Source organism: Paroedura picta, chromosome 6, assembly GCF_049243985.1.
Source record: "Paroedura picta isolate Pp20150507F chromosome 6, Ppicta_v3.0, whole genome shotgun sequence".
In the NCBI taxonomy this organism is placed as follows: Eukaryota; Metazoa; Chordata; class Lepidosauria; order Squamata; family Gekkonidae; genus Paroedura; species Paroedura picta.
In genome coordinates, this window is record NC_135374.1 from 12575694 (window position 1) to 12601830 (window position 26137).

Here is a 26137-nt window from a genome sequence, read left to right on the forward strand (position 1 = left end):
CAATTTCACCTTTTGACTTACATGTGGAGCAGACCAAGAGCACCCTCACCATCAGCTCGTAGAACAGCTTCATCTTCTGCTGAGCTCCAGAGGTGAGAGCCGGAACGATGATGTCTGCGGGAACGAAGAACTGAATGGCGTAGGTCACAAAAATCCCAAAAGAATAGAGAATCTTGACCATTTGGTACACCCTGTGGGACACGGGGGGAGAGAACACGTGTCGGTCAGATTACAACACACAAGTTTGTCTGCAAGAGAAGAAAACTGCCCGAAAGGCTGTTTGTCACACGTCAATCATTTCTCTTTGCTTCCAACTTCCGTAAAAGCGGAATTTGCTTTGCTAAATTAGACCCAACGATGCTCCAAGCCTAGTAATTACCCAGATGCCTCCAGATGTTCACCATCCCGCATGAGCTCACCATCTGTTATTCACAGGCATACTGCATTTGAATTTGAGACGTTCCAATTTTTTTTCCTCCTTTTAAGACTAGCACTTCTTGAAATGAATTTATGGAGGACTGCTCCCTGATCTTCCTTAGAGTCTTCTCTGTTGGGCCGGTCAAGGAACTCCATCAGTCATATAAAGCTGGAATTTCTCCTGTACCCATTTGCAAATCTTCTAGCAGGGATGGCCAAAATGTGGCTCTCTAGATGTGCATGGACTTATCATTACTATAAGCCTTTTCCAGTTGATGCTGGCAGGGGCTCACGGTAACTCTAGTCCATGGACATCTGGAGAGCCAATTTGGCCACCCCTGTGATCAGAGTTCTCTGCTTGAACAGTTCACTGTATCAGCTTCTGATTCTTTTCTATCTCCTTTTACTCCTTGCCAGTTACTTTATAATTCACATTGTCCATCATGCATGGGTTCAGGTATTCCAGTCCAATCCATCCAGGATCATTATCACCAGAAAGTGGAGTTCATTAGAAAAGAACAACACTTCCTGATGGACTTGCTAATGAACACCCTGACACTTCCTAGTCCCAGTCCATTCGCTGGGAGGCTCCCCAATGAGAAGAATGTGATGCGTCTCCACCCCACCCTGAGAAGTCCCTATATGACTGCTTGCAAGTGTTCTCGATATCTATTTTGCCTATTTTATTATTTTCTTTCCAATAAAGATGGTTATTATTTTTACTATATACTATATACCTGTTGTCTCCCTTGAGTTCTTAAGGGTATAATCACCTTGTAAAAATTGGCAAATGATCCAGTTTGCTACATTACCACCTCTCGCTAAGTTCATTCCCCACAGCTGAATATACACGTGTTGCAGGACACATGTGTACGTGCATTTCTGGTAACAGGGGCGGGGTGGACAAGCAAAGCACTTTCCATCCCCTTCAACAGCAACCTTTCCAGACCTGCGACTGGCCCGCTCAGATCTGTTCCTACTGGCTGCATCAGAACCAAGTCCATGAACAAAGACTGGTTTTGAAGCATCTCCTAAAGCAGTGGTCCCCAACCTTTTTATCACCGGGGACCACTCAACGCTTGACAATTTTACTGAGGCCCGGTGGGGGGGGTAGTTTACTCCTCTACTCTCAACCACTGCCCTAACGCTCTCTGATCGCTATGGTAATGTTTAAACATCCCTTCAAAATAAGATACAGACATGCCACAACAAGGAACATCAGGAACATTTGATTTTCATGGAAATTTTAACTCATGACAATGACAAATCAATGGGAACCCTGAGCTTGTTTCTCTGCAATGAGATAGTCCCATCTGGGAGTGATGGGAGACACCCAAAGTGTGTTGTAAAGGGCCGGGGGGGGGGTGAAGTAAAGGGCCGGGGGGGGGGAGAAGGCGTCCTTCGCGGCCCACCTCCAATTAGTCGACAGACCACATGTGGTCCACGGCCCACAGGTTGGGGATCGCTATCCTAAAGAATCACGCATGGATGAGATCTCCAAACTCCAAAAGGAGAGTTGTTCTAAAGTTGCAGAAAATATTTGGTACCCGGGGAGGGGGGGAAGGGGGTCGAAAGCCCCATTAAAAGCCGTAACCTGAAAAAGGAATTGCTTCATCAACTTCAAAGCTCAACAGACAACATTCTTTAATTAACTTCAAAGCAAGTTTTCCATACCAATGAGTAAGCAGTGAAAAGCATTCAAGAACCTCTCGTAGTGAGACTATTTTAAGAAATACTAAATGGTGCTGTTAGCTTACAGTTTCCCAACAACATCTCCCTGCGCTACCTTTTTTTAAAAACCCATCTGTGACTTTAAGCTAGTTGTTGTCTTAATCTCATTCTATCCAGATCACATTATAGTAACAGCTGGAACAATTGCCGCAGCTAGAAGATATGGAGAGGGAGGGAAAAGAAGAATAACTGGGTAGCAACACACAATGGCAATTTTGGGGGGAGAACTGGAAATTCTAATTAATTGTGGAAAAATACACACAGGAACATAAAGTTGGAAGGGACCCCAAGGGTCAACTAGTCCAACTCCCTGCACATTGCAGGATATTCACAGCTCCCATGGCTAAGGAGGTGGTGAGTCTTCAAGCAAAGGTTGGATGCACACTTTTCTTGGATGCTTTAGGATGCTTTGGGCTGATCCTGCGTTGAGCAGGGGGTTGGACTAGATGGCCTATATGGCCCCTTCCAACTCTATGATTCTATGATCAGCATGGTGTAGTGGTTAAGAGGGGCGGTTTGTTAACTGGTGAGCCAGGTTGATTCTCTGTTCCTCCACATGATGCCAGCTGGGTGACCTTGGACTAATCAATGTTAGAGCGGTTCTCACAGAGAAGTCCTGTCAGAGCTCTGTCAGCCCTAACTACCTCACAGGGGGTGGGACTAGATGGCCTGGATGACCCCTTTCCACTCAAGGATTCTAGGAGTCTAGTTCAGCTGTGGAATGGGCTGTCTAAGGAGGTGAGGAGCTCCCTCTCACTGGCAGTCTTCAAGCAGTGGCTGGACAAAGACTTATCCTGGATGCTTGAGACTGATCCTGCATTGAGCAGAGGGTTGGATTAGATGGTCTGAGTGGCCCCTTCCAACTCTATGATTTTGTGACCCTTGAGTGACATAAGGTTAAACAGCAGATTAGGGGTAAGGGTAGGAAGAAGGACAGAAACATTCTAAAATATGCCAGATCAACCTTAGGTTCACTAATCAAAATCACTGGGAGAATCTTAAATCTTTGCCTAATGGTGAAAAAAGATACTTTAACACTGCCATTTTCCAGTCAGGAAGTACAACCAGAGAAGAGCTTCATAGAGAAAAAAAGGACAGAGAAGGGGTCAGTTGCACAAAGAGTGGGAAAGTTTTGCACGCTAAAGATAAGCAGTGGGTACAACATGTGATGCACACCTCCAATTTCTGTTCAGGGAGAGGCCATGTCAGCTCCCCGACGGTTAGGAAAAGCCTACCAGGCTCCAGTTCTTAAAAAACTGAATTCATCGTTCTTCCTTAACATCCCCACACACACACACACACACACACACACACAACTATTGCAGCTCAACAAACGTGGAACTAGATTTCATAGAATGTTCCAGAGGACCTCGGAGAAGACTGCCTGATTATTTTGAGGGGCATCTACTCACAATTTGTTTTGTGGCAGGTTCAGCGTTATGCTGCCTTTGATTTCATCCCCAAAGCGCATGTAGCCCAGGGTGGAAAGGGAAATGTACAAGGTCATCACAATCCCCATGCCGATGTTCAGAGCCTGCGGGAAGCGAGTGGGCTCCTTCATTTTGTTCTCAAGGGGAAGCACCTGAAAGAGAAAGACGAGGCCTGTGAGGGAGAGAGCCAGTGTGTTCTAGCGGCCGACAGCTGCGGCTTCTAATCTGGAGAGCCAGGTTAGATTCCCCACTCCTCCACATTTATTTATTTATTTGTTGTTATATTTGTATACCGCTGTCCAGGAAGGCTCAGGGCGGTTCACATAGAACAGAACAGGAACAATACAGATAACTTAGATTAACAATCGTGAATGAAGTGAACAGTAGAAAAATGTGGGAAGCATTCGTTTAACTCATACTGGTAGCCCAGTGGGTTCGGCAGAATTATGGTGGGGGCCAGGAGATGCCCTTGGGAAGTGATGGCATGGGTCAACCTCAACCAAATGCCTGGCGGAGGAGCTCCCTTTTGCAGGCCCTGCAGAACTGTTCAAGTTCCGTCAGGGCCCTGATCTCCTCTGGGAGCTCGTTCCACCAGGTGAGGGCCAACTTGGGGGCCCTGGTTGAGGCCACGCGAGCTTCTCTGGGGCCAGGGATCACTAGGAAGTTGGAAGTGCTAGAGAGCATGCAGCCAGCTAGGTGACCATTAGAGCTGTTCTCAAAGAGCAGTTCTGTCAGAGCTCTCTCAGACGACCCATCTACCTCACAGGGTGTCTGTAGTAGGGAGAGGAAGGTAAGGTGATTGATTGTAAGCTACTTTGAGACTCCTTTGGGGAGTGAAATGTGTGGTATAAAAACCAACTCTTCTTCTGTGTACTAACAGCTTCCTTTGGACCTGAAAATTGGTAAAAATCATCAACAATCCGTATCCAAGGATTCCCTGGAAGAACAGGCCTGCTTGACAAGGTCAGAAGGATCCTCCCATGCTTCTCTCACTCTGTATACCGCAGAGGAGTTTAGGACAGGTTTTTATCATTTGGAATGAGGTTGTTTCGGAGCAGCTCCATGCCGAAGGCAACACCTATCCACTGTGGGAGATCGACAGCTGCCTAAGGGCCAGACAAGATGTGCTTGTTTTTAGCATGGCTTCCCTGCAGCCACACAGGAAACCACAGGGAACGGCCCAAAGGGACACTCCTTTATTTTTAAAAAGCCAGTGGGGGAAGGCTTCTTGTCAGGCCATTTTCATGTGTGGAAAGCAATCCAGGGCAGGGGGAATAATACATTTTTGGGGAGGGAAATAAACACCATCTCAGCCAGTCTATAAGGGCCCCAATCTTTCTGAGCCCATTTAATCTGAAACAAAAATGAGGGGAGTTTGAAATCAACATTTCCCTTGATTTCAGCTATTTGAAACTGTACTTTTAAAGAGAGTTTAGCAGCCTTTAAAGTTTCCACAAGCCGTAGAGAAGATGCTCTTGTACATTTCATGCACAGAACATATGAAATCGGTCCCTGAACACACTGTTGGTGTTGTGTTTTCTCTTGAACCACACAAACACGGTGTCAGCCTTCCTGCCCTGCATTTTAATTGATTTTTGTGTGGTTTTTTTACATGCATATCTTTCACTTTTGCTCTTAATCGGGTAAATGATCTGTTTTTATAGTGTTCAGTTTTAAATTGAAAGCAGGCTTGGTGGTTCTGACTGGGCAGGAAGGCAGGATAAGCATGTAGGTGAAGTGCTTTCAAGTTGCAGTCAGCTCATGGCGAACCCGTAGGGTAACTTTTTGCAACCTCTTGACCAGGGGTAGTCAAACTGCGGCCCTCCAGATGTCCATGAACTACAATTCCCAGAAGCCCCTGCCAGCATTCGCTGGCAGGGGCTTCTGGGAATTGTAGCCCATGGACATCTGGAGGGCCGCAGTTTGGTTACCCCTGCTCTTGACCATGGAGGAGCCCTTGAAATAATTTTCAGGCTTTGAGAAGACCCGGAAGTGATGTCAACTGGCCACGCCTCCCTGTCACGCCCCCAGAAGTGACATCACCACCCATGTTAACAGGCAGGCTCGGGGAGGACTGGAGTGGGGATAGACAATAGGCAGTTTAAGGTGGGAGTAGGTGTGCAGGCCCCGCCCCCTCCCAGATGCAGAAACCACAAGAGAACTCACTCATGCCTGGGACACAGGAAGGGGGAGCAATGAAAGCATCTGCTGAGGGGCGAAAGTTCACAGATCACTTTCTTAAGACGCTGGACCTCAGAAGAGCCATGCTGGCTCAGATCAAGGGCTGGTAAAGTCCATAATTCTGTCCGCACAGTGGGGGAAAGGCCAACGTTCATTCCTTTGCACACCGTAATTCCTTGTCTCCCTTTCCATCAGAAAAATATACCCCCTTCAGAAAGACCCAACCACATCCCAGAAACAGTCAGTGTGGTATCCTATATGCTTCTTGTTGTTACCCACCCTAAGCCAACCAGAAAGGATAGGCTATATAAAGAAGAAGAAGAAGAAGAAGAAGAAGAAGAAGAAGAAGAAGAAGAAGAAGAAGAAGAAGAAGAAGAAGAAGAAGAAGAAGAAGAAGAAGAAGAAGAAGAAGAAGAAGAAGAAGAGTTGGTTCTTATATGCCGCTTTTCCCTACTCGAAGGAGGTTCAAAGCAGTTTACAGTCGCCTTCCCATTCCTCTCCCCACAACAGACACCCTGTGAGGGAGGTGAGGCTGAGAGAGCCCTGATATTACTGAAGAAGAAGAAGAGTTGGTTCTTATATGCCGCTTTTCTCTACCTGAAGGAGTCTCAAAGCGGCTTCCAATCGCCTTCCCTTTCCTCTCCCCACAACAGACACCCTGTGAGGGAGGTGAGGCTGAGAGAGCCCTGATATTACTGAAGAAGAAGAAGAGTTGGTTCTTATATGCCGCTTTTCTCTACCTGAAGGAGTCTCAAAGCGGCTTCCAATCACCTTCCCTTTCCTCTCCTCACAACAGACACCCTGTGCGGGAGGTGAGACTGAGAGAGCCCTGATATTAGTGAAGAAGAAGAAGAGTTGGTTCTTATCTGCTGCTTTTCTCTACCTGAAGGAGTCTCAAAGCGGCTTCCAATCGCCTTCCCTTTCCTCTCCCCACAACAGACACCCTGTGGGGTGGGTGAGGCTGAGAGAGCCCTGATATCACTGCCCGGTCAGAACAGCTTGATCAGTGCTGTGGCGAGCCCAAGGTCACCCAGCTGGCTGCATGTGGGGGAGTGCAGAATCGAACCCGGCATGCCAGATTAGAACTCCGCACTCCTAACCACTACACCAAACTGGCTCAAATTGACTGACTGACTGACTGACTGACTGACTGACTGACTGACTGACTGACTGACTGACTGACTGACTGACTGACTGACTGCCCCCGCTCTTGGCCCAGCCAGCTCGCAGCAGCTAACAAAAAAATTTAAAATGCGGAGTTGAATATCCACTCACGCTATGGAAGCTTGCTGAGGGACTTTTGGCAAGTCACCTCCTGTTGGCCTAGCCTACCTCACAGGGTTGTTTTTAGAGGATAAAATGATGGAGAGGAGAAAGGGTGGGATAAACACTCAGCCATTGGGGAGAAAAGTGGGGTATAAATCAATAAATCCCAATGGCATTGAGACTAGAATGAAGTTAGTTTCCATGGGAAGGTTCGAACGAATGGGGGGGGGGGGGGGCGGGGAGGTATAACAATGAATCTGACCGAAAGAAAACACCCTGACAAGGAGAAGTGAATAAAAAAAATAGTTTGCATTACTTCTCACTATCCAAGAGAGATCTTTTGAAAAGATAATCTGGGTATTTAAAAGAGAGAGATTTGTAAAGGCAGGGAAGAAGCCAAGTTTGGAATTTAGCTTGCAGGTGCCTAATAATTACAAATCCGAACCCTGCCGGCTGCAAACAGAACACTGGTTCTTAACCGAAAAGCTCTGTGATTATCTGTAATTCTAAAAGTCAGGATTTGAGATTTTAAAAAAGAAAAACAAAGAGAAGAAGAAATAGGCTACGGCGTTGAGGAACTTTTATTCCCTCACAGTTTCATGTCTGAAAAATAATGTGAGATTTCCATTTTGCTGAGGTAATCAAATCTATGCCACCTTATGAACAGGTGGGAGGGGTGGGGGCTCCTGACAGAAATCGCTTTGCATAAGTAGGATACAAAGAAGCCACTCGCTTTTTGCTTGAACAGCACAGATCAATTATTTTTCACATTTGAGCACTTAAAAAGCAGACTTTAATCACCCACTTTGAAAAGGAGAGTGAAGCTGCCCCATGGCCATCCATGTGGGACACGACGTTTTTTTTTCCGCTGCCGAATTTTTCCAACATCAAATGTTCCGCTTCTAAAAAGGCACTCATTAAATGACTAATTGGGTTTTAGAACGGGTCTGCAATTAATAGATCCCAACGGAGGGCACCAGAAGATTTCCCAGGAAGCTTAGCGACTGTGTTCTTGTATCCCACAGAGATGGACTCATGAATTTACAAGATAGATAGTGCCATCCTGTTCAGATTTTCGGGAGCTTGAACTGGAACGACCCTACCTAGGGCTGCAGGTATCTGAAGAAGTCAGCAGTGACTCCTACCCTGATGGAGTGGTGACTGAGGAAAAGATTACAGCATTCTAAAACAGGGATAGTCAACCTGTGGTCCTCCAGATGTTCATGGACTACAATTCCCATGAGCCCCTGCCAGCAAATGCTGGCAGGGGCTCATGGGAATTGTAGTCCATGGACATCTGGAGGACAACAGGTTGACTACCCCTGTTCTAAAAGATTCAGGTGGGTAGCCATGTTGGTCTGAAGCAGCAAAATTCAAATTTGCAAGCAAAACAACCAAGCAAAATTCAAATTTAAATTTCATAAGCAGGTTAAAAATGTTAGCAGCAACAATTCATTTTCAGAGCAGGTAATAATATGGCAATGGTTTGAGGCTTCTTCCACAAACAGCAGGTAAATGCACAGGTAGAGGGAGAGCTGGGGCCAGGCAGATTTTAACAACATCTGGGTGTTAGTAATATGAATGCTTGCTAATTTTTTGATGAGAAAAGATTCCCTGTCCAGAGACTTGTAGCATTCCCTCAACAAACATCATCCTTGTTTTCCATTTATCTGGATCCAGATTCCTTGCCATTTTGATCAGCAGATCTCTAAATAGTTAACACGCCTGGAGTGGGTGGGGCCTGCACACCTGCCTTAAACCAGTGATCCCCAACCTTTTTATCACTGGGGACTGGTCAACGCTTGACAATTTTACTGAGGCCCGGGGGGGGGGGGAAGTCTTTTGCCGAGAGACGCCATCGCCTGAGCCCTTGCTCCACTTGCTTTCCCACCAGCGCCCTGTCCTCCCGCTGAGGGGGGCTCTGCCAGCAGCAGCTGTGCAATGCCACGCCAAGGGGGAGCCCTAGTCATGGCAGCCGCATGAGAGCACCAAACGTGAGCCAGCAGCAGAGTGGCAGGGCAGCCCCCAAGGCAGCAGCTGGGGAGGAGGGCGAGGAGGAGCCACAACCCACTGCCTTAAACCACATCCTGTCTCTCCCCTCTTGGTTCTCTCCTGTTATAAACTACTGAGTTTTTTTTGTTTTGTTTTTGCCCAAACCTCTGAATTTGCCTATCTGGGGGACGTTTACCATGGTATACACAACAGTGATCAGCTTAGCAAATTATAATATTAAGAATAGGCGCTTAGACGCAGTGGCAAATAAAACTTACCACTCCGATGCCTTCGAAAGCAAATATCGCCGTGCCAAAGAAAAGCGGATACTTCTTCAAATCAGCAATCAGAGGCAGCTTCCTCAGAGACTGGCTTTTCAAACCCTGGTGAAGGAGACAGAGAGAGATTAGAGTGAAGACGTTCACTCCTTCGAGAACAACATCCGTCAGAAAGATGGTCCCTAGGGCCTACCAGAGCTACTCCACAGCAGCCAGCTCCCAAGGCCACGCAAGCAAGGAACAAGAGACCCTAGGGTAGGGATTCCCACCAGGGAGCTCCAGAGGGGTCTACGGCATGAACCCTCCACCCTTGATGGACTCAGCCCCTAGCTAGTAAACCAGCCGCTTCCATTGCTACCCCTCCCTAATGGGAATGAGCTCTCTCGTGGTTTCTGCACTGGGGGGGGGATCCTGCATGCCTACTCCCATCTTAAACCACATTCTTTCTCTCCCCCCTTTAGTCCTCGTCAAGCCTGCCTCTTAACGTGAGTGGTGATGTCACTTCCGGTGACTTGTAATTTCTCGGGGCATGGCAGGGAGGTGTGGCCAGCTGACCCCATTCCCAGGGTCTTCTGTGGTCAAAAGCTTGAAAAAGGCTGTCCTGGGCACTGTGTGAGACAGGATGCTGAACTAGATGGACCACTGCTCTGCTCCAGCAGGGCTCTTCTTACGTTAAGTGTTATGCCAGCACTCCTTCAGTCATTTAGGGCCTCCAGCTGCCTCAGAGAAAATGGGCCGCTAAAGGCGCCCCTCCAAAACACAGATGTGTACCCCTGGTCTGGAGAATCCCTGACACATCCAACCACTGCTTGAAGACTGTCAGTGAGGAGGAGCTCACCTATGCAGCTAGTTATTCTACTAAACCATTCTTACTGTAAAAAAAATCCTAATATCCTTCATAATTTAAACCCATGACCTTCCCCTCATAATATAACCCATTACTGCCAGTTCTCTCCTCTGCTGCCAACAGGAACCTCTCCCTGCCCTCCTCTAAGTGACAACCTTTCAAGTACTTCAAGAGAGTAATCATGTCCTCCTTCAATCTCCCCCTCTCCAGGCTGAATGTTTCCAAGTCCCTCAACCTTTCCTTGTAGGTGTTGGTCTCCAGGTCTGGTGATCACTTGAAATTACATGGGTGAATGAAAAAGAACCTTCACCTGTTGTCCCAATCTCCTAAAAGGGATGGTTATCAAGAGTAATTTTGTCCTGCAGTAGCACCAGCTTTCCCTGGCTACTGTCACAAATCTCATTCCGGATGCTTTCTGCGACATGTATCTACCCAGCACATGAGTGAGATGTGGAAAAATCTCAAGAATACCTAGAAAGGTGTTGAGATTGGACTTGACCATTTTCAGGATCCCCTCCCCAGTACAAACACAGAAGGAGACAAAGTTGGAACAATTGATTCCAGCACTGAAAGCCAAAAAGGGAGGGGAGGAATTTCTCTCTACTTACGTGAATGACATATTGATAAATGATGACAAGGCTGACAGCCATGGATATGTTTGCAAATAAGGAAAGCACAGACAGAGTCCGAAGGTCGCGGATGAAAACCAAGATGATGATAAACGGAAGGAAACACAACATGTACAGCCGAAGGTCGACGGTCTTTTTGTCCGAGGACCCGCTGGTTGCGGTGGCATTCTCAGCCGCTGACTTAGGTTCAAAAAATCCTTCACATACCTGCAGGAAAAAGATGGGCTGTGGATTATTTAAGCTGCAAAAAAAAAAACAATTGAGTTCCATACATTTCGATACCCTGACCTGGATGGGCCAGCCCGATCTCATCAGTTCTTGGGAACTAAGCAAGATTGGCCCTCAACTCAATTTGGACAGGAGACCACTAAGGTATACCCAGGTTGCTATGTGCAAGCAGGCAATGGCAAACCATCTCTTGCCTTGAAAACTCTATGGAAGCCTTTTCCAACCTTTTGACCATGAAGGAGCCCCTGAAATGATTCTTCAGGCCTTGAGGAGCCCCGGAAGTGGTCAGCTGGCCACGCCTCTCTGCGACACCCCCTAGAAGTGGCATGTCACCGGAAGTGACATCATCACCCATGTTAACAGACAGGCTCGGGGGGTGGGGGGGGAGAGAGACAGGAGGCAGTTTAAGGTAGGAGTAGACATGCAGGGTCCATCTCCTCCCAAGCACAGAAACCACAAAAGAATTCACTCATCCTCAGAAGGGGCAGCGATGGAAGTGACCAGTTCCCTAGCTTGCGGCCACATCCATTAAGGCAGAAAAGGAAAGCCTGCGGCCCCCTGGCTGGGAATCCCTGCCCTATAGTGTCACCATGAATCAGCTGCGACTTGACGGCACTTTCCTCCAAAAAGTTTCCCCATACATAATGAGCTCCAGACTCTCCTGTATATAAGAGAACTATAATGCTCCCCAGCTTAAGGTATTCCCTAGAATTGAGGGTGACTAGAACATGAAATCTACATGATCTCATGTCTTCTCTAATGAGGCATAAGCAATACAGGCTACAAGAGCCCTGAAGAGAACCAGAATTTCGGGGGTTCCTCGTTGGGTCCTAGATGACCCATGAGGTCCCTTCCAACTCTGATTCTGTGATCCTATGATTCTATGATTCTGTGATTCTATGATTCTATGAAGGGTGAGAAAGGCTGGAGTGGTGTGGTGTGAAGTCACCGTCAACCTAAGGGCACCCTGTCTGATTTTTATAGGCCAGAAACATTCAGGGGTGGTTTGCCCTTTACCACCTCTGCGTAGCAACCCTGGACTTCCCTTGGCAGTCTCCCCATCCTGGTGCAAACCAAGGCTGACCTGCTCAGCTTCTGAGATCGGGCTCACCTGGGCCCTCCACCTGCAGCTCACCAGAAGCTGAAACCCCAACACGCCATGAACAGTTAAGCCCCAAACCCAGTTTAGGAAGTCAGCAAAAACTTGAGAGAGCAGCCTGCCTCCAGTTCCGTCCCCCACAAACTGTGCGGAGAGCATCAACAGTTTAATGCAGCTCGTGATACGCCGGCCTGCGCACCTGACTCATCTCCAGACCGGCCTGGCCCCGCTTGTTCAATGTCAGACTCTGTATCGTCATCGGCTCCGATCGCCCGGCCACCACCGCTCTGAAGTGACAGGAACTTCCCCCGGTGCATCGCTACACCGAATTAGTCATCTGGGTACAGGGCATGGTATGCGCTGCCTCCTTGCCCTCGCCCCCAAAGGACTCAGCAAAACAAAACTCTCTGTCCAAGTGGCCGACTCATCTCAGACGGGGCCGTTTTATGCCTCGGAACTTCTTGAAGGAACAAAAACACCGCACTTCCCCAAACTTACTGTTGTGATGTGAACAGACTCTTAAGAACCTAAGGATAGATCGAGCTTTGTTGCCCTCAATCTGGCATCAAAGCAGTCAGCAGTGACTCATGTAGGCTCCCTACCCTACCACAAATGTTGTTAAGTCTTTCAGATGACACTGGACTCTTGCTCTCTTCTGCTGCATAAGAACGTAAGAAGAGCCCTGTGGGATCAGGCTGGGGGTCCATCTAGTCCAGCGTGCTGTTTTACACAGTGGCCAACGAGTTCCAGGGCAGCGAGGCCAAGATCTCCCCCCAATGTTGCCTTCCTGCTCCGGGATTCAGAGACAGTGCCTCTGAATGTGGAGGTTTCCTTCAGTCACAATGGGTAGCAGCCACTGATAGACTGTTCTTCAGTGGAAAAGGCTTCCTTGGGAGGTGGTGGGTTCTCCTTCTTGGGGACTTTTAAAGCAGAGTCTAGATAGCCATCTGACAGAAATGCTGATTCTGTGAACTTAGGCAGATTGTGAGTGCGTGGGCAGAAGGAACTGTGTCTGAGCTTGGCTCCTGTGGCCCTTTCTTTCATGCCCAGGGAAATGCCGATCACTACTTTGGGGTCTCTTGAGCCTCTTGTGGCGCAGAGTGGTAAGGCAGCCGCCTCAAGGTTGACTCAGCCTTCCATCCTTCTGAGGTCGGTAAAATGAGTACCCAGCTTGCTGGGGGGTAAACGGTCATGACTGGGGAAGGCACTGGCAAACCACCCCGTATTGAGTCTGCCATGAAAACGCTGGAGGGCGTCACCCCAAGGGTCAGACATGACTCGGTGCTTGCACAGGGGATACCTTTTTACTTTGGGGTCGGGAGGAGAATCTCCTCCAGGCCAGACTGGCCAGGGATTCTGGGAATTGTAGTCCATGGACATCTGGAGAGCCACAGTTTGGCCACCCCTGCACTACACCGACATTAATACAGACAACCACCAGATCACAAACAGTGGTTTTAGCCCAAAGTTTATACAAAGGGGGAGGGGGTATCGAAGTCTCTTCCACACTGCATACCATTGAACCCCTGAACCTCAGGAAGAAAAAGGAATCCCGCACGCGCACACACACACACACACACACACAAGATTCTTTGGACCCAAGCCTTTCAAAATAGGAAGTTAAAACTCATTCCTACTTATCTATTCAAAACATTGATTAGGTGCATGTCTAACTTCAAGAAATCAAGGCAGCTTACAACGCAGATAAAATACATTTTAAAAAATTTACAATCACTATTTAGGACGGGGGTGGGGGGCATTGTGGTCCCTGATAAGAAACAGGGGGAGGGGAGGGACAAGGGTGCTTCTGTCTTCACCACATATTTAAGGGGGTTTAAACTGCAGCAGCATCTTTCCGGCATCCCCAAGGAGGCCGTCTCATCTAGTCTGGCTCTAAGGCTGCAGCAGGAAGAATCTCTAATTCTTTTCATGTACCAGAGTGCAACAGGGAGGGAGGGAGGGCTACATTGTGAAGAGAGGTTAGTTATAAACACTGGTGATTTTTTATGGGCACGCTTATCAATTACAAAGGAAGTTCTTTCCTCCGCCCCCCCCCCCCATAGCCCCATTCCAGAAATACTATTATAGGGCCAACAAACACCAATCACTGTCCCTTTGGTGCCCCCTACAGGGCAATCGGTACAATTAAATAGGAATCACAATTCCATGCAAAGAGTACTCTGAAATGGAATGCATGTAGGGCTCTGTGCACTGGCCCTAAAAAGAGCCCCTGATGTGTACATCAAGTCATTATGCCAATATGCCAAGCCACCAGTAAGTAAGGGAGAAGGAGAAGGAGAAGGAGAAGGAGAAGGAGAAGGAGAAGGAGAAGGAGAAGGAGAAGGAGAAGGAGAAGGAGAAGGAGAAGGAGAAGGAGAAGGAGAAGGAGAAGGAGAAGGAGAAGGAGAAGAGTTGGTTCTTATATGCCACTTTTCTCTACACTAAGGAATCTCAAAGTGGCTTCCCTTTCCTCTCCCCACAATAGGCACCCCGTGAGGGAGGTGAGGCTGAGAGAGCCCTGATATTACTGAAGAAGAAGAAGAGTTGGTTCTTATATGCCGCTTTTCTCTACCTGAAGGAGTCTCAAAGTGGCTTCCAATCGCCTTCCCTTTCCTCTCCCCACAACAGACACCCTGTGAGGGAGGTGAGGCTGAGAGAGCCCTGATATTAGTGAAGAAGAAGAAGAGTTGGTTCTTATCTGCCGCTTTTCTCTACCCAAAGGAGTCTCAAAGCGGCTTACAGTCGCCTTCCCTTTCCTCTCCCCACAACAGACACCCTGTGAGGGAGGTGAGGCTGAGAGAGCCCTGAGATTACTGCTCAATTAAGTTCCACTGCACTCACGGGACTGACCTTTGCACAAGTACACAGGATTCCATCCTGCAGTCTTTGACTCTAGGATTGTGTTAAGATACTACAGCAGATCACAGCTGAGTCAACTCATCCACCATTGTGATGCACGGATGCGGAGGGTTCAAACCAGAGTCAGTTGACACCAAGCCAGGATTTCAAGCTAAGGTTCACAGTCGGCTTGTTAAATCACTATTCATATTCTATGAATATGAATTCACTATTCATATTCACCGAGGCAAAGGCCAACAAAACTTATTTCAGCATGAGGCTTCATGAGTCAGACCTCAGCTGCGAAGAAGCATACCTTGTGGTTTGTTGGGAAGTCAGCTTACAAGGCAGTTTCCCGAACAGCCCTGGTCTTTCACAAGCAAAGAGAAAACAACATAGCAACAAGTTTCTTCCAACTGGAGGCTCCCTCTACAATGGCATGATTTAAGTTGCGTCCACACTGAGGTTTAGTTCCGGTTTGATGTCTGAAGTGGAGCGGGAGTGTTTGGAGCATCAATGGCTAAAAAGGCAAATGGGATTTTGGGCTGTGTCAAACGGAGTATCGTGTCCAGGTCACGGGAGGTGATGGCACCGCTTTACTCTGCTCTGGTTCGGCCTCACTTGGAGTACTGTGTTCAGTTTTGGGCACCACCATTTGACCATTGTACAGAATTGCCCACTGAGAGGGTCAGGACTCCCAGCTTTCCTTCCTAGTTCTAAGGCTTTACCTCTGTGTTTCCTGCTGCCCAGCAACTGGCCACCATGGGGCCAATATACGTCCTGGTGTGCTCCTGGAGGGACACCAGTCTTTCCCCCTCCTGGAACTCTGTCATGCAATAGTATGTCCAACACGGTAGGGGTGTATGAGATACAGAGAACCTCTACCAGCAAGCCAAATTTATAAAGTATTAATTAAGAAGTCAACATACATAAGCATACTTTTAGCACAGCATAGATTGAGCAAGGGATCCAAAAGAAGTGTTTACCAATTCATGAAACCCTGGTTGAGAAAGCCTGCTCTAGACAGTCAACAGGGTGTAGAACCCAATGCCTTCCCCTGAAGTTGCCTCCTGGCTCTGAGACTCTGAGAATTACCGAATGTGCAGGTTCACAATGGCTAGCAGTAGATCTGGGGGCTGATACAATCTGCGAGAGCATTATTTGCATCGTGTACACCCTGTACTGTCACAGTGTAGGCCACTGCGGAATCTTCAGCCAGCACAGAATGAACTGCTATCATGGAATCACAGAACCATAGTTGGAAGGGGCCATATATAGGCCACCTTGTCCCACCCCCTGCTCAATGCAGGATCAGTCTAACCATTCAGGAGAAGTATCTGTCCAGCTGCTGCTTGAAGACCACCTGTGAAGGGGAGCTCACCATCTCCTTAGACAGCCGATTCCACTACTGAACTACTCTGACCCTTTTCCTGATATCTAGCCGATACCATTCTTCACATAATTTAAAGCTATTACTGCGAGTCCTCTCCTCTGCTGCCAACAGGAAACGCTCCCTGCCCTCCTCCAAGTGGCAACCTTTTGCATACTTCAAGAGAGCCATCCTGTCCCCTCTCAGCCTCCTCTTCTTCACGCTGAACATCCTCAAGTCCTTCAGCCTTTTCTCCCCAGGCCCCAGATAGGTCCCTAACAAAGTCAGCCCTAGACACATCACACCGTAGCACTCTAGTCTGAAGCTCAGAAGTGAGTCAACATCTGAAGTAGCACATTCAAGTTTTGTTTTGATTTTTAAGCAGACATTATTCAAGTTGGGTCACACGTAAGAACACCCCGCCTCTCCCAGCATTTTCATCTCCCACTCTACTTACGTGCTTCATATTTTCTGCTAAAAATACTATATAAACACTGCAGAAGCCCAGCTGTGTAACCACCAGGAAGAAGTCAACGATGCACCTAAGAGGGAAGAAAAAGGGTAAGAGAGGCGAGCTTTGAAGAGAGGCATCCGGCACTGAGACAAAAGACATGGAAATCGTGTGCGAGTCGATGAAGCTATTCTTGCAGGGCCATGGAGCAGTTCTGTAAGTATTTCTACGTAACAGAGGCATTGTTCAGAACTCCAAGTAGAAACTCAAGGCTCTAAACCAGGGGTAGTCAAACTGCGGCCCTCCAGATGTCCATGGACTACAATTCCCAGGAGCCCCCTGCCAGCAAATGCTGGCAGGGGGCTCCTGGGAATTGTAGTCCATGGACATCTGGAGGGCCGCAGTTTGACTACCCCTGCTCTAAACTCTAAGAAGCTCAAGATGCTCAAGAGAAGACGAGTGGAAGGAGATCACTTTGACAACAGTCGGAATGAAAAGAAACAAAGGCTTTCTATACGGTATTGAATTCTGCCCTGACACGGATCGCTCAAGCTAGCCTGCTCTTGTCAGATCTTGGGAGCGACACATTGACCATTTATGCACTGGGCACTTCACTGCCCTGGTTCTCGTGCAGGAGCACAAATCGTGGGCAGATGAGGTGCACTGGGCCAAATGCTCCCCCGTGTGGTTGCAGGAAGAGGTGGGGCAACCTGCCATGACTAAAACTCCAGCCTGCAGCCCAGCATGAAACCTCCAGTGCATAAACGGTCATTCAGGGTCAGCCCTGAATGATACTTGGATGGGAAAGCACCATGCAAGTCCAAGGTCGATTCACAGAGGCAGCAAAAGGTCGACACAGAGGCAGCAAAAGCAAACAGAAGGGGCAGCAGCTACAAGCATAGACAGCTTCAAGAGCGGAGGTCCATCGGTGGCTATTAGCAATAAGGTTTAGATGGAGCACTGTGTCCGAGGCATTGAATCTCTGTTTTTTAGGTGCCTGAGGGCAACAGTGGGAGGACTTCTGATGTTCTTGCCCTGTTGGTGGACTTCCTGATGGCACCTGGGCTTTGGCCATGGAACGTTGGACTGAATGGGCCGTTGGCCTGATCCAACATGGCTTCCCTTATGTTCTTATGTCTGGGGCAATGATTTGTTTATTCTTGGTAGTTGAGGGGCAACAGTGGGAGGGCTTCTGGTGTTCTGGCCCTGCTGGTGGACCTCCTGATGGCACCTGGGTTTTGGCCACTGTCTGACACAGAACGTTGGACTGAATGGGCCATTGGCCTGATCCAACATGGCTTCCCTTAGATTGAGTTTGTTCTTGAAAGGCAATGCTGAATCAGAATCGCACAGAGCTGGATGAGACCATAGAGCAGTGGTTTTCAACATGGGGGTCGCAACCCCTTGAGGGGTCATTCATTCCCTTTCCCGGGAGTTGCGGTGTCATGGCTCTGGCCGCGGAGATCACCGAGGCTGCGCGGAGGAGGCCAGCGCCACGGCGAGAGCTGCGGCAAGCAGGAGTGGCGGCAGCGCATGCGCATGCATGCCCATGCGCACCCCGGCACCGCCTTTTCTGTAGGGGTCGCAGCATTAGGGTGGTTGAGAACTTCTGCCATAGAGGGTCATTCAGTCCAGACCCTCACCTTTTTGGGGACTGAAAAAAAACACACAGGTGCTCATCCAATCTCCTCCTAAAAACTTCCATCAAAGGTGGATTCCACTAACCTCCAAGGCAGTACATTCCATCTATGGACAGACCTCCCCCTCAGAGAATTCTGGAACCTCCTTTCCTGTAATTTGAACCCACTGCTCCTAGTCTTTGTCTCTCAACCTGCAGTAAACAAACTGGGCCCCTCTTCAGCAGGTCTACCTTTTACATAGTTAAACACAGCTATCCTGTCAACCCTGGCCCTCCCCGTCTCCAGGCTACACACATCCAGCTCTCTCAACCTCTCCTCGTAAGGCGTGGGATCCAACCCTTCAGCCATCCTAGACTCCCACTAAATAAAGAGGGGCTGACCTTCCCCAAGCGGCTCTCTTCTGTAATGTTTCAATGGGACCCAGTTCCATGGCATGGCTCACCGTGTCGCTGTACCCCATGGAAGTCTTCTTCAGCCTAAAGAGGGGCAGGGAGACAAGAGAAAGGGGATGGGGAAGAGTAATCATTTCTTCGTTTATTGACCCAAATGGAATTTTTGCACAAGGGGGACTGTGCCTTGCTTTAAAAAACTCACTTGCAATCAGCAAGCAAAATGGAGTAGACAATGGTGCGTTTCTAAGTCAGCAATTTGGACGGGGCCACACACATGGGGGGGGGGGGAAGCAAGCCAATCAAGAGATGGCATCATTACTGAAGGGCACATAAAAGACTCTTCCTATGATAAGATTGAGAGCATCAGGTTGAGGGCATCTCAACTCCTGGCAAATAGATGGGGAAGAAATGGAGGTAGTGACAGATTTTATTTTCCTGTGCTCCAAGATCACTGCAGATGGGGACTGCAGCAAAGAAATTAAAAGACGCTTGCTCCTGGGGAGGAAAGCTATGGCAAATCTAGACAGCATCTTAAAAAGCAGAGACATCACTCTGCAGACAAAAGTGTGTCTAGTCAAGGCTATGGTCTTCCCAGTTGCAATGTATGGCTGCGAAAGTTGGACCATAAGGACGGCCGAGCGTCAAAGAATTGAGGCTTTTGAACTCTGGTGCTGGAGAAGACTCTTGCGAGTCCCTTGGACTGCAAGGCGAACAAACCGGTCAGTCCCAGAGGAGATCAGCCCTGCCTGCTCCTTAGAAGGCCAGATCCTGAAGATGAAACTCAAATACTTTGGCCCCCTCATGAGAAGGACTGACTCCCTGGAGAAGAGCCTAATGCTGGGAGCAATCGAGGGCAAAAGAAGAAGGGGACGACAGAGAATGAGGTGGCTGGATGGAGTCACTGAAGCAGTCGGTGCAAACTTAAATGGACTTTGAGGAATTGTAGAGGACAGGAAGGCCAGGAGGATCATTGTCCATGGGATTGCGATGGGTCAGACATGACTTCGCAGCTAACAACAGCACAGATCAGGTTAAGCTCCAAGGGTGGGAACGGCCAAGGACCCAGTCGTGAGCCCCCACGTATGCCTCCCAGAGGAGAGGAGAAGTAGGGGAATCGCTCACGGAAGCCTGGAAGACAATGAGTTTGGCTCCTCGCCATTGCTTACCTTTGGCATAGGTTATGGCTGCATTTCACCAGGATGTGCATGCAATGAACAGACACGATGCCGATGAACACGAGGCTGATTGGTCCCAGCTGCATGGGGAAGGCATTAGAAAAAGACACCCAAAATCAGGATCCAAAAAAACCTTATGAAGAAAGCTCTCTTCTTATATGACCCCTGAATCTCAACAGCAAGGCAGGAGAGAGGGAACGAATTTGAGACCAGGCCCCGCTTTAACTTCCAGCAGAGCATGCAAGTGTCTAGCTCTTATTGTGCCGAAGGTCTGCTTGGAAGTAAGTGGGCACCCGGGTCTGGTGAGCCAACTAGGTTGCCGATGACGTTTCCTGGGGGTTGATCTCTAGTCCTGTTCCTTGCTCTCCCCCAGGGGTAGTCAACCTGTGGTCCTCCAGATGTTCATGGACTACAATTCCCATGAGCCCCTGCCAGCAAACGCTGGCAGGGGCTCATGGCAATTGTAGTCCATGAACATCTGGAGGACCACAGGTTGACTACCTCTGCTCTAACCCATCACCAGCAAGACTCAAGCTCCACCTCCCCCAATATGTCTCCCAGAGGGCGTTGAGATTGAGTGAGCAGAATCTACTTAGGATCCCTGGGCCTAGGGAGGTCAAACTGGCCTCAACCAGAGCCAGGCCCTTTCTCAGCCCTGGCCCCCGCCTAGTGGAATGCTCTGCCACAAGAACTCAGGACCCTGGACAGTTCCACAGGGCCTGTAAGGCAGAGCAGTTCCACTGGGCCTATGGCTGAGGCCTACAGTAACATCTAGCCACCGACTACTCTGCCTGCAGTCACCAAGCTAGACTCCTCAGTGAGGGTCACATTGAGGGGACCCCCTTTCCCATGTATTAAAGGCAATTGCAGCTCTGTAATTCTAATATATTTTGACTGTATTTAAGAAGGTGGCCTTGCTGGTCTTAATCCTTTCATTTTGAAGAACACATTTTTGTCCCCTAGAGATAAGCCACTCAGAGAACCAGAAGGGGGGGGAGGGAGGACAGCGAGCCACCAGCAGAGCACGCCTCTGTGAGGAACCATTTCTGAAATTTGGGGAGAAGAAAGGCTCCGTGCCCCTGTGAATGTCTCCCTTTCCTCTGCCCCTGTGAACGTCTCCCTTTCCTCTCCACCACATTTCAAGCGAGAAGGGCAGGTCGTGATGGAAACTGTTAATGAACCTTCACAAGTACTACGCAATGTGGGCCAGGCAGAGGGAATTCCCCAATGCCATGGGAAAGTGAGTTCACCTCCAAGGGGACTAGCCGCATGAAGCCATCCATGGCAAGTTCTAAAACAGAGGCTGGATAGCCATCTGACAGACATGCTGATTCTGTGAAGGCTCAAGGGGGTGGCAGGTTACAGTAGATGAGCAATTGGGATGTGAGTGTCCTGCATAGTGCAGGGGGTTGGACTAGATGACCCAGGAGGTCCCTTCCAACTCTAGGATTCTATGACTTGGACAGAGGAAAACCAGCTGGCTCCTCCCCAGAATGGTTTCCCCCGCAAATATCACCATAGCACTTACCACAAGGCCTGCATTTTTTATCGCGAGGGGAAGGCCTAGGAGTCCGGTTCCGATGTTCCCCTTGAGGAGGTGAATGAGCGTTTGTATGTACCTTGAGAAAAAAAAAGGAAAACCAGAGACGACAGATTAGCATCTGTAGGATGAAAAACTGCATGGCAAATAGTCAATGCAAAAAACTCCCCAACGGTTAGAGCTGTCCGTTGTGGTTGGAGAAATACTTGGAGACTCGGGGAGTGGAGCCTGGGGAGAGAGCTCTGGGGCTTGGGGAGGGACTTCAGCAGAGGATGGTGCCGCAGAGCGTACCTTCCAAAGCAGCCACTGTTTCATCATCTGGAGATCAAATATAAAGGTGGGAGACCTCCAGGTTCCACGTGGTGGTTAGAATCACAGAATCCTAGAGTTGGAAGGGGCCATAAAGGCCATCTAGCCCCACCCCCTGCTCAGTGCAGGATCAGCCTAAAGCATCCAGGAGAAGGATCTGTCCAGCCACTGCTTGAAGACAGCCAGTGAGGGGGAGCTCACCACCTCCTTAGGCAGCCCATTCCACGGCTGAACTACTCTGAGAAAGAAATTTTCCTTCCACAGCTGAACTAGACTCATAGAATCCTAGAGTGGGAAGGGGCCAGACAGGCCATCTAGTCCAGCCCCCTGCTCAGTGCCGGATCAGCCTAACGCGACCTTGAAAACCCCTGAAACATTCTTCAGGCTTCGCGGAACCCCAGAAGTGGCACAATTCATGCAGAATATGGTTGGGAAGCCTAGCTGTGTACATGCCCACCTCGGGGACCCTCCCCTCCCACCCACCTCCAGGCCTATCATTGGCCATTTGGGTCATATCACCCAATCAATGTTCAACGTATTTAAAAGATATATAAAAATTAATTAACTCCCACCCATTCAGGAAACCCTTCCAGAGCTGTCAAGAAATGCCAGGGTTTCATGAAACCCTGGTTGGGAAAGGTTGACCTGAAACATCCATGATCAGTATCTGTCCAGCTGCTGCTTGAAGACCGCCAGTGAGGGGGAGCTCCCCACCTCCTTAGGCAGCCCATTCCACTGCTGAACTAGACTCACAGAATCCCAGAGTGGGAAAGGGCATCCAGGCCATCTAGTCTCACCCCCTGCCCAATGCAGGATCAGCCTCAAGCATCCAGGAGAAGGATCTGTCCAGCCGCTGCTTGAAAACCGCCAGTGAGGGGGAGCTCCCCACCTCCTTAGGCAGCCCATTCCATGGCTGAACTACTCTGAGAAAAAAAATTTTCCTTCTATCTAGCTGGTACTATTCTGCACATAATTTAAACCCATTACTGCAGGTCCACTCCTCTGCTGCCAACAGGAACCTTTCCCTGCCCTCCTCCAAGTGACAATCTTTCAAATACCTAAAGGCAGCAAACATGTTCCGTCTCCACCTCCTTTTCTCTGGGCTGAACATTCCCAAGCCCCTCAGCCTTTCAATTGGTAAGCTTTTTGGCCTTACCAATGTTGCATATCGACAGCAGTTAAAAAAAAAAATCTCCAGGGAGAAGTATGATATTTATTTATTTGTTTGTTTATTTTATTAGATTTATATCCCGCCACTCCCCTAGGGCTCATGGCAGGTCACAGACAATAAAACTCCATTAAAATTCCTCATACAATAAAATCCATCTAAAGCACAAAATCATCCCAACCTAACCCAATCCAAGCCGCGAAACCCAACCCAACTCACGTAATGCCTTCTTCGTCCTCACGCTGGTCTTTGTCTTTTTCCGTCGGCAGCAACTTATTTTCTTCCGTTTCCTCTTGTGGCTCTTCCTCGGCCTCCTCTTCTTCCTCGTCTTCCTCGTCTTCCATTAAAGGCTCCATCACTTCCAAGTCTATTAAGAAACAAAAACGGCATTTTTTAAAAGCGTTAACGATTCCTTGCTATTTATAGCCACTGAGATGGTTCCCAAGCATTCATCCTGCCAGAAATCCAGTAATGCTACAATTACGGACCCAAAAGTAAGGCACTGATCGCCGTCTAATGGGGCTGTTCTTAGCCAAATTGATGAAAGCAAAAGTGTTATAAAGATCAATTGGTTTTTGTCACCTTCCAAAGCCAAAGCTGGAAGCGGGGGATTTCTTCTCCTTCTCCAGCTGTAACAGGCAAGGAGAGCAGGTGGGAGAACCCCTTGGAATGTCATTCAAATAAAATTCCCTATACACAGCAAACTAAGGTGTCAGGGACAGAGCTAGGCCAGAATGTTCCTCGCTTATTGCTTGGTTTTTGACATGGTTGCTTGGTTTTCTTTGGAGATTTTTAAACAGAGGCTAGATAGCCATCTGACAGAGAGGCTGATTCTGTGAAGGATCAAGGGGGTGGCAGGTGACAGTGGATGAGCGATTGGGATGTGAGTGACCTGCATAGTGCAGGGGGTTGGACTAGATGACCCAGGAGGTCCTTTCCAAATCAATGATTCTATGATTCTATGAAAGTCCAAGAGGGGCGCTACATAACATAAGTAACATCCATAGAATCATAGAATCATAGAGTTGGAAGGAACCTCCTGGGTCATCTAGTCCAACCTCCTGCACTATGCAGGACACTCACAACCCTATCACCCATCCACTGTAACTAAGTCTATTTTCCATGGTCCCACAATAGTACTCCCCATCCCCCTGCCAGTGGGCAGGGAGAACCCAGAAACCCTACCCAAACCATTGGATTTTTCAAAACTTTGAAAATTTAACTTGGATTTTTAATAGAATGCTTTTGAGGGAAAATCCATGTAAAGATAGTTTCCTGTTTCAGGTACATTATAGTCCAAAGATTATTCATCATGAAATATGGATTAGTTTTTAATTGTGTAGCATGAGGCTGTACGAAATCCTTCAATGGGGGAAGGGTGTAAATTAATTCTATTAATCCATTCACAATCTCACGCTCTCCCGGAGGTTTCTGTCAGATTATATTGGGCTGTTTTTCTGTCTAGAAGATATCATCAGAGATGCTTCATTTTGCCAATCTCCAAATGGTGAATTTTTATCAGCCTCACCTTCACAGCAAAAATCTTATAAACTAAGCATGCAGACCGCAGTTCTGTAAGGTAAAGGTAAAGGTATCCCCTGTGCAAGCACCGAGTCATGTCTGACCCTTGGGGTGATGCCCTCCAGCGTTTTCATGGCAGACTCAATACGGGGTGGTTTGCCAGTGCCTTCCCCAGTCATTACCGTTTACCCCCCAGCAAGCTGGGTCCTCATTTTACCGACCTCGGAAGGATGGAAGGCTGAGTCTACCTTGAGCCGGCTGCTGGGATTGAACTCCCAGCCTCATGGGCAAAGCTTTCAGATGGCTGCCTTACCACTCTGCACCACAAGAGGCTCATTGCAGTTCTGTAAGTGCTCTGCAAATCTGTGCACACAGAATTAACCTCTTATCTCTTAAATGATAAGCTTCAAGTTCAGTGAATATGAGGCTGAAATTAGTTACTTACTCCTTATTCCTTTGGGGGCCCAAAGCAGCCAACAGCCCTCTTCTATCCTGCATTGTATCCTCACAACAACCCTGTGAGGTAGAATAGCCCGAGATCATGTGACTGGCCCGAAGTCACTCAGCACCATGGCAGAGTATGAGCCAAAGATGGGTTGGGGAAGCCTGGGCAGTCCTTTTTTTAAAAAAAATTATCAGAGAGGGTCAAGGGATTTCTTTAGGAACGTGTGGGAGATTTCCTCATGTAAGAACAGAGCAAGTTTTCCCAGGAGAATGCAGCCGGGGGGCAGCCCAACATTCAGAACATGAAAACTGTGCTCTCTACAGGAGACTGAAGTTGGTTCCTTATTCCCTAAGGTTTGGACCACCATAACTCATACACCCACAAACACACACAAATCATTTTGTTTGCTTCCACACACTTTGTAAGAATGAGAACTGGGTTCTATATGATAGACTGAAGGAACAGCAGAAATCAGGACATGGCTACACACAAGACACGGAAGGTGTATTTACCAGTGTTCTGAAGTGAAGTCCACCTTTCAGCCAAATGGCTGCTTTGTGTCAGCCGTGAATCACAGAATCATAGAGTTGGAAGGGACCTCCAAGGTCATCTAGTCCAACCCCCTGCAGAATGCAGGGACTCACAACTACCTTAATCTTAATGTTCCCTCCCCCAACCCAGGAGGTAAGATTCAAATTTCCAGTGAAATTTCACCAAGAGTGTCTGAAGGAGGTTTGCAGTTCAATTTTTCTACGACTTCTTATTTCACAGTCCCTTGACTGTGGGGTGTAGGATATGAGGTGGTCCAAACTTTATTTAGGGTGTAGTGGACATTTCCTTATTCACTTGTAATACAGGCCTTTTGGAGGAGGTCCGAAAAAGAGCTCTGGACACCAGAACCAATGTTTGGACCAGGCACCACCATACATCAGCCTGTAGAGGGCAGTCTCTGGAGTGTGGGGATGTGTTGGTTGGGTTGGTCCAAAGATTGTTTTGGGGTGCAGGCTGGCTCCAGTGTCCTGCTGTGCGATTGTGCTGGGGCACCCCACTTTGGTGCAGCTGGCGCAAGAACCGAGCTTTGGACCAGAAAACATCGCATGTCTTCCTGAAGAGGGAAGCCCCCTGAATGTGGGCAAGTATGACACGTGGTGGTCCAAACCGTATTTTGAAGTTCAGAGATATTTTAAATAT

The 26137-nt window shown here is 48.4% G+C and overlaps 1 protein-coding gene across 5 annotated transcripts in view; it reads right to left on the minus strand.

The window, feature by feature from the left end:
• The window catches only part of SLC36A4 (solute carrier family 36 member 4), a 94795-nt gene that overhangs the window by 37502 nt on the left and 31156 nt on the right, over positions 1–26137 (minus strand). For all 5 annotated transcript variants that reach the window (XM_077341439.1, XM_077341438.1, XM_077341440.1 and 2 more), the window contains 9 exons: positions 23200–23347; positions 21492–21582; positions 19955–20043; positions 18777–18872; positions 16763–16847; positions 10751–10978; positions 9296–9400; positions 3561–3730; positions 22–191 (listed from right to left, as the gene is read on the minus strand). In XM_077341439.1, coding sequence (XP_077197554.1) covers positions 22–191; positions 3561–3730; positions 9296–9400; positions 10751–10978; positions 16763–16847; positions 18777–18872; positions 19955–20043; positions 21492–21582; positions 23200–23336 — 1171 coding nt within the window. In that variant the 5' untranslated portion in view covers positions 23337–23347. The remainder of the gene's footprint in view (positions 1–21; positions 192–3560; positions 3731–9295; positions 9401–10750; positions 10979–16762; positions 16848–18776; positions 18873–19954; positions 20044–21491; positions 21583–23199; positions 23348–26137) is intronic.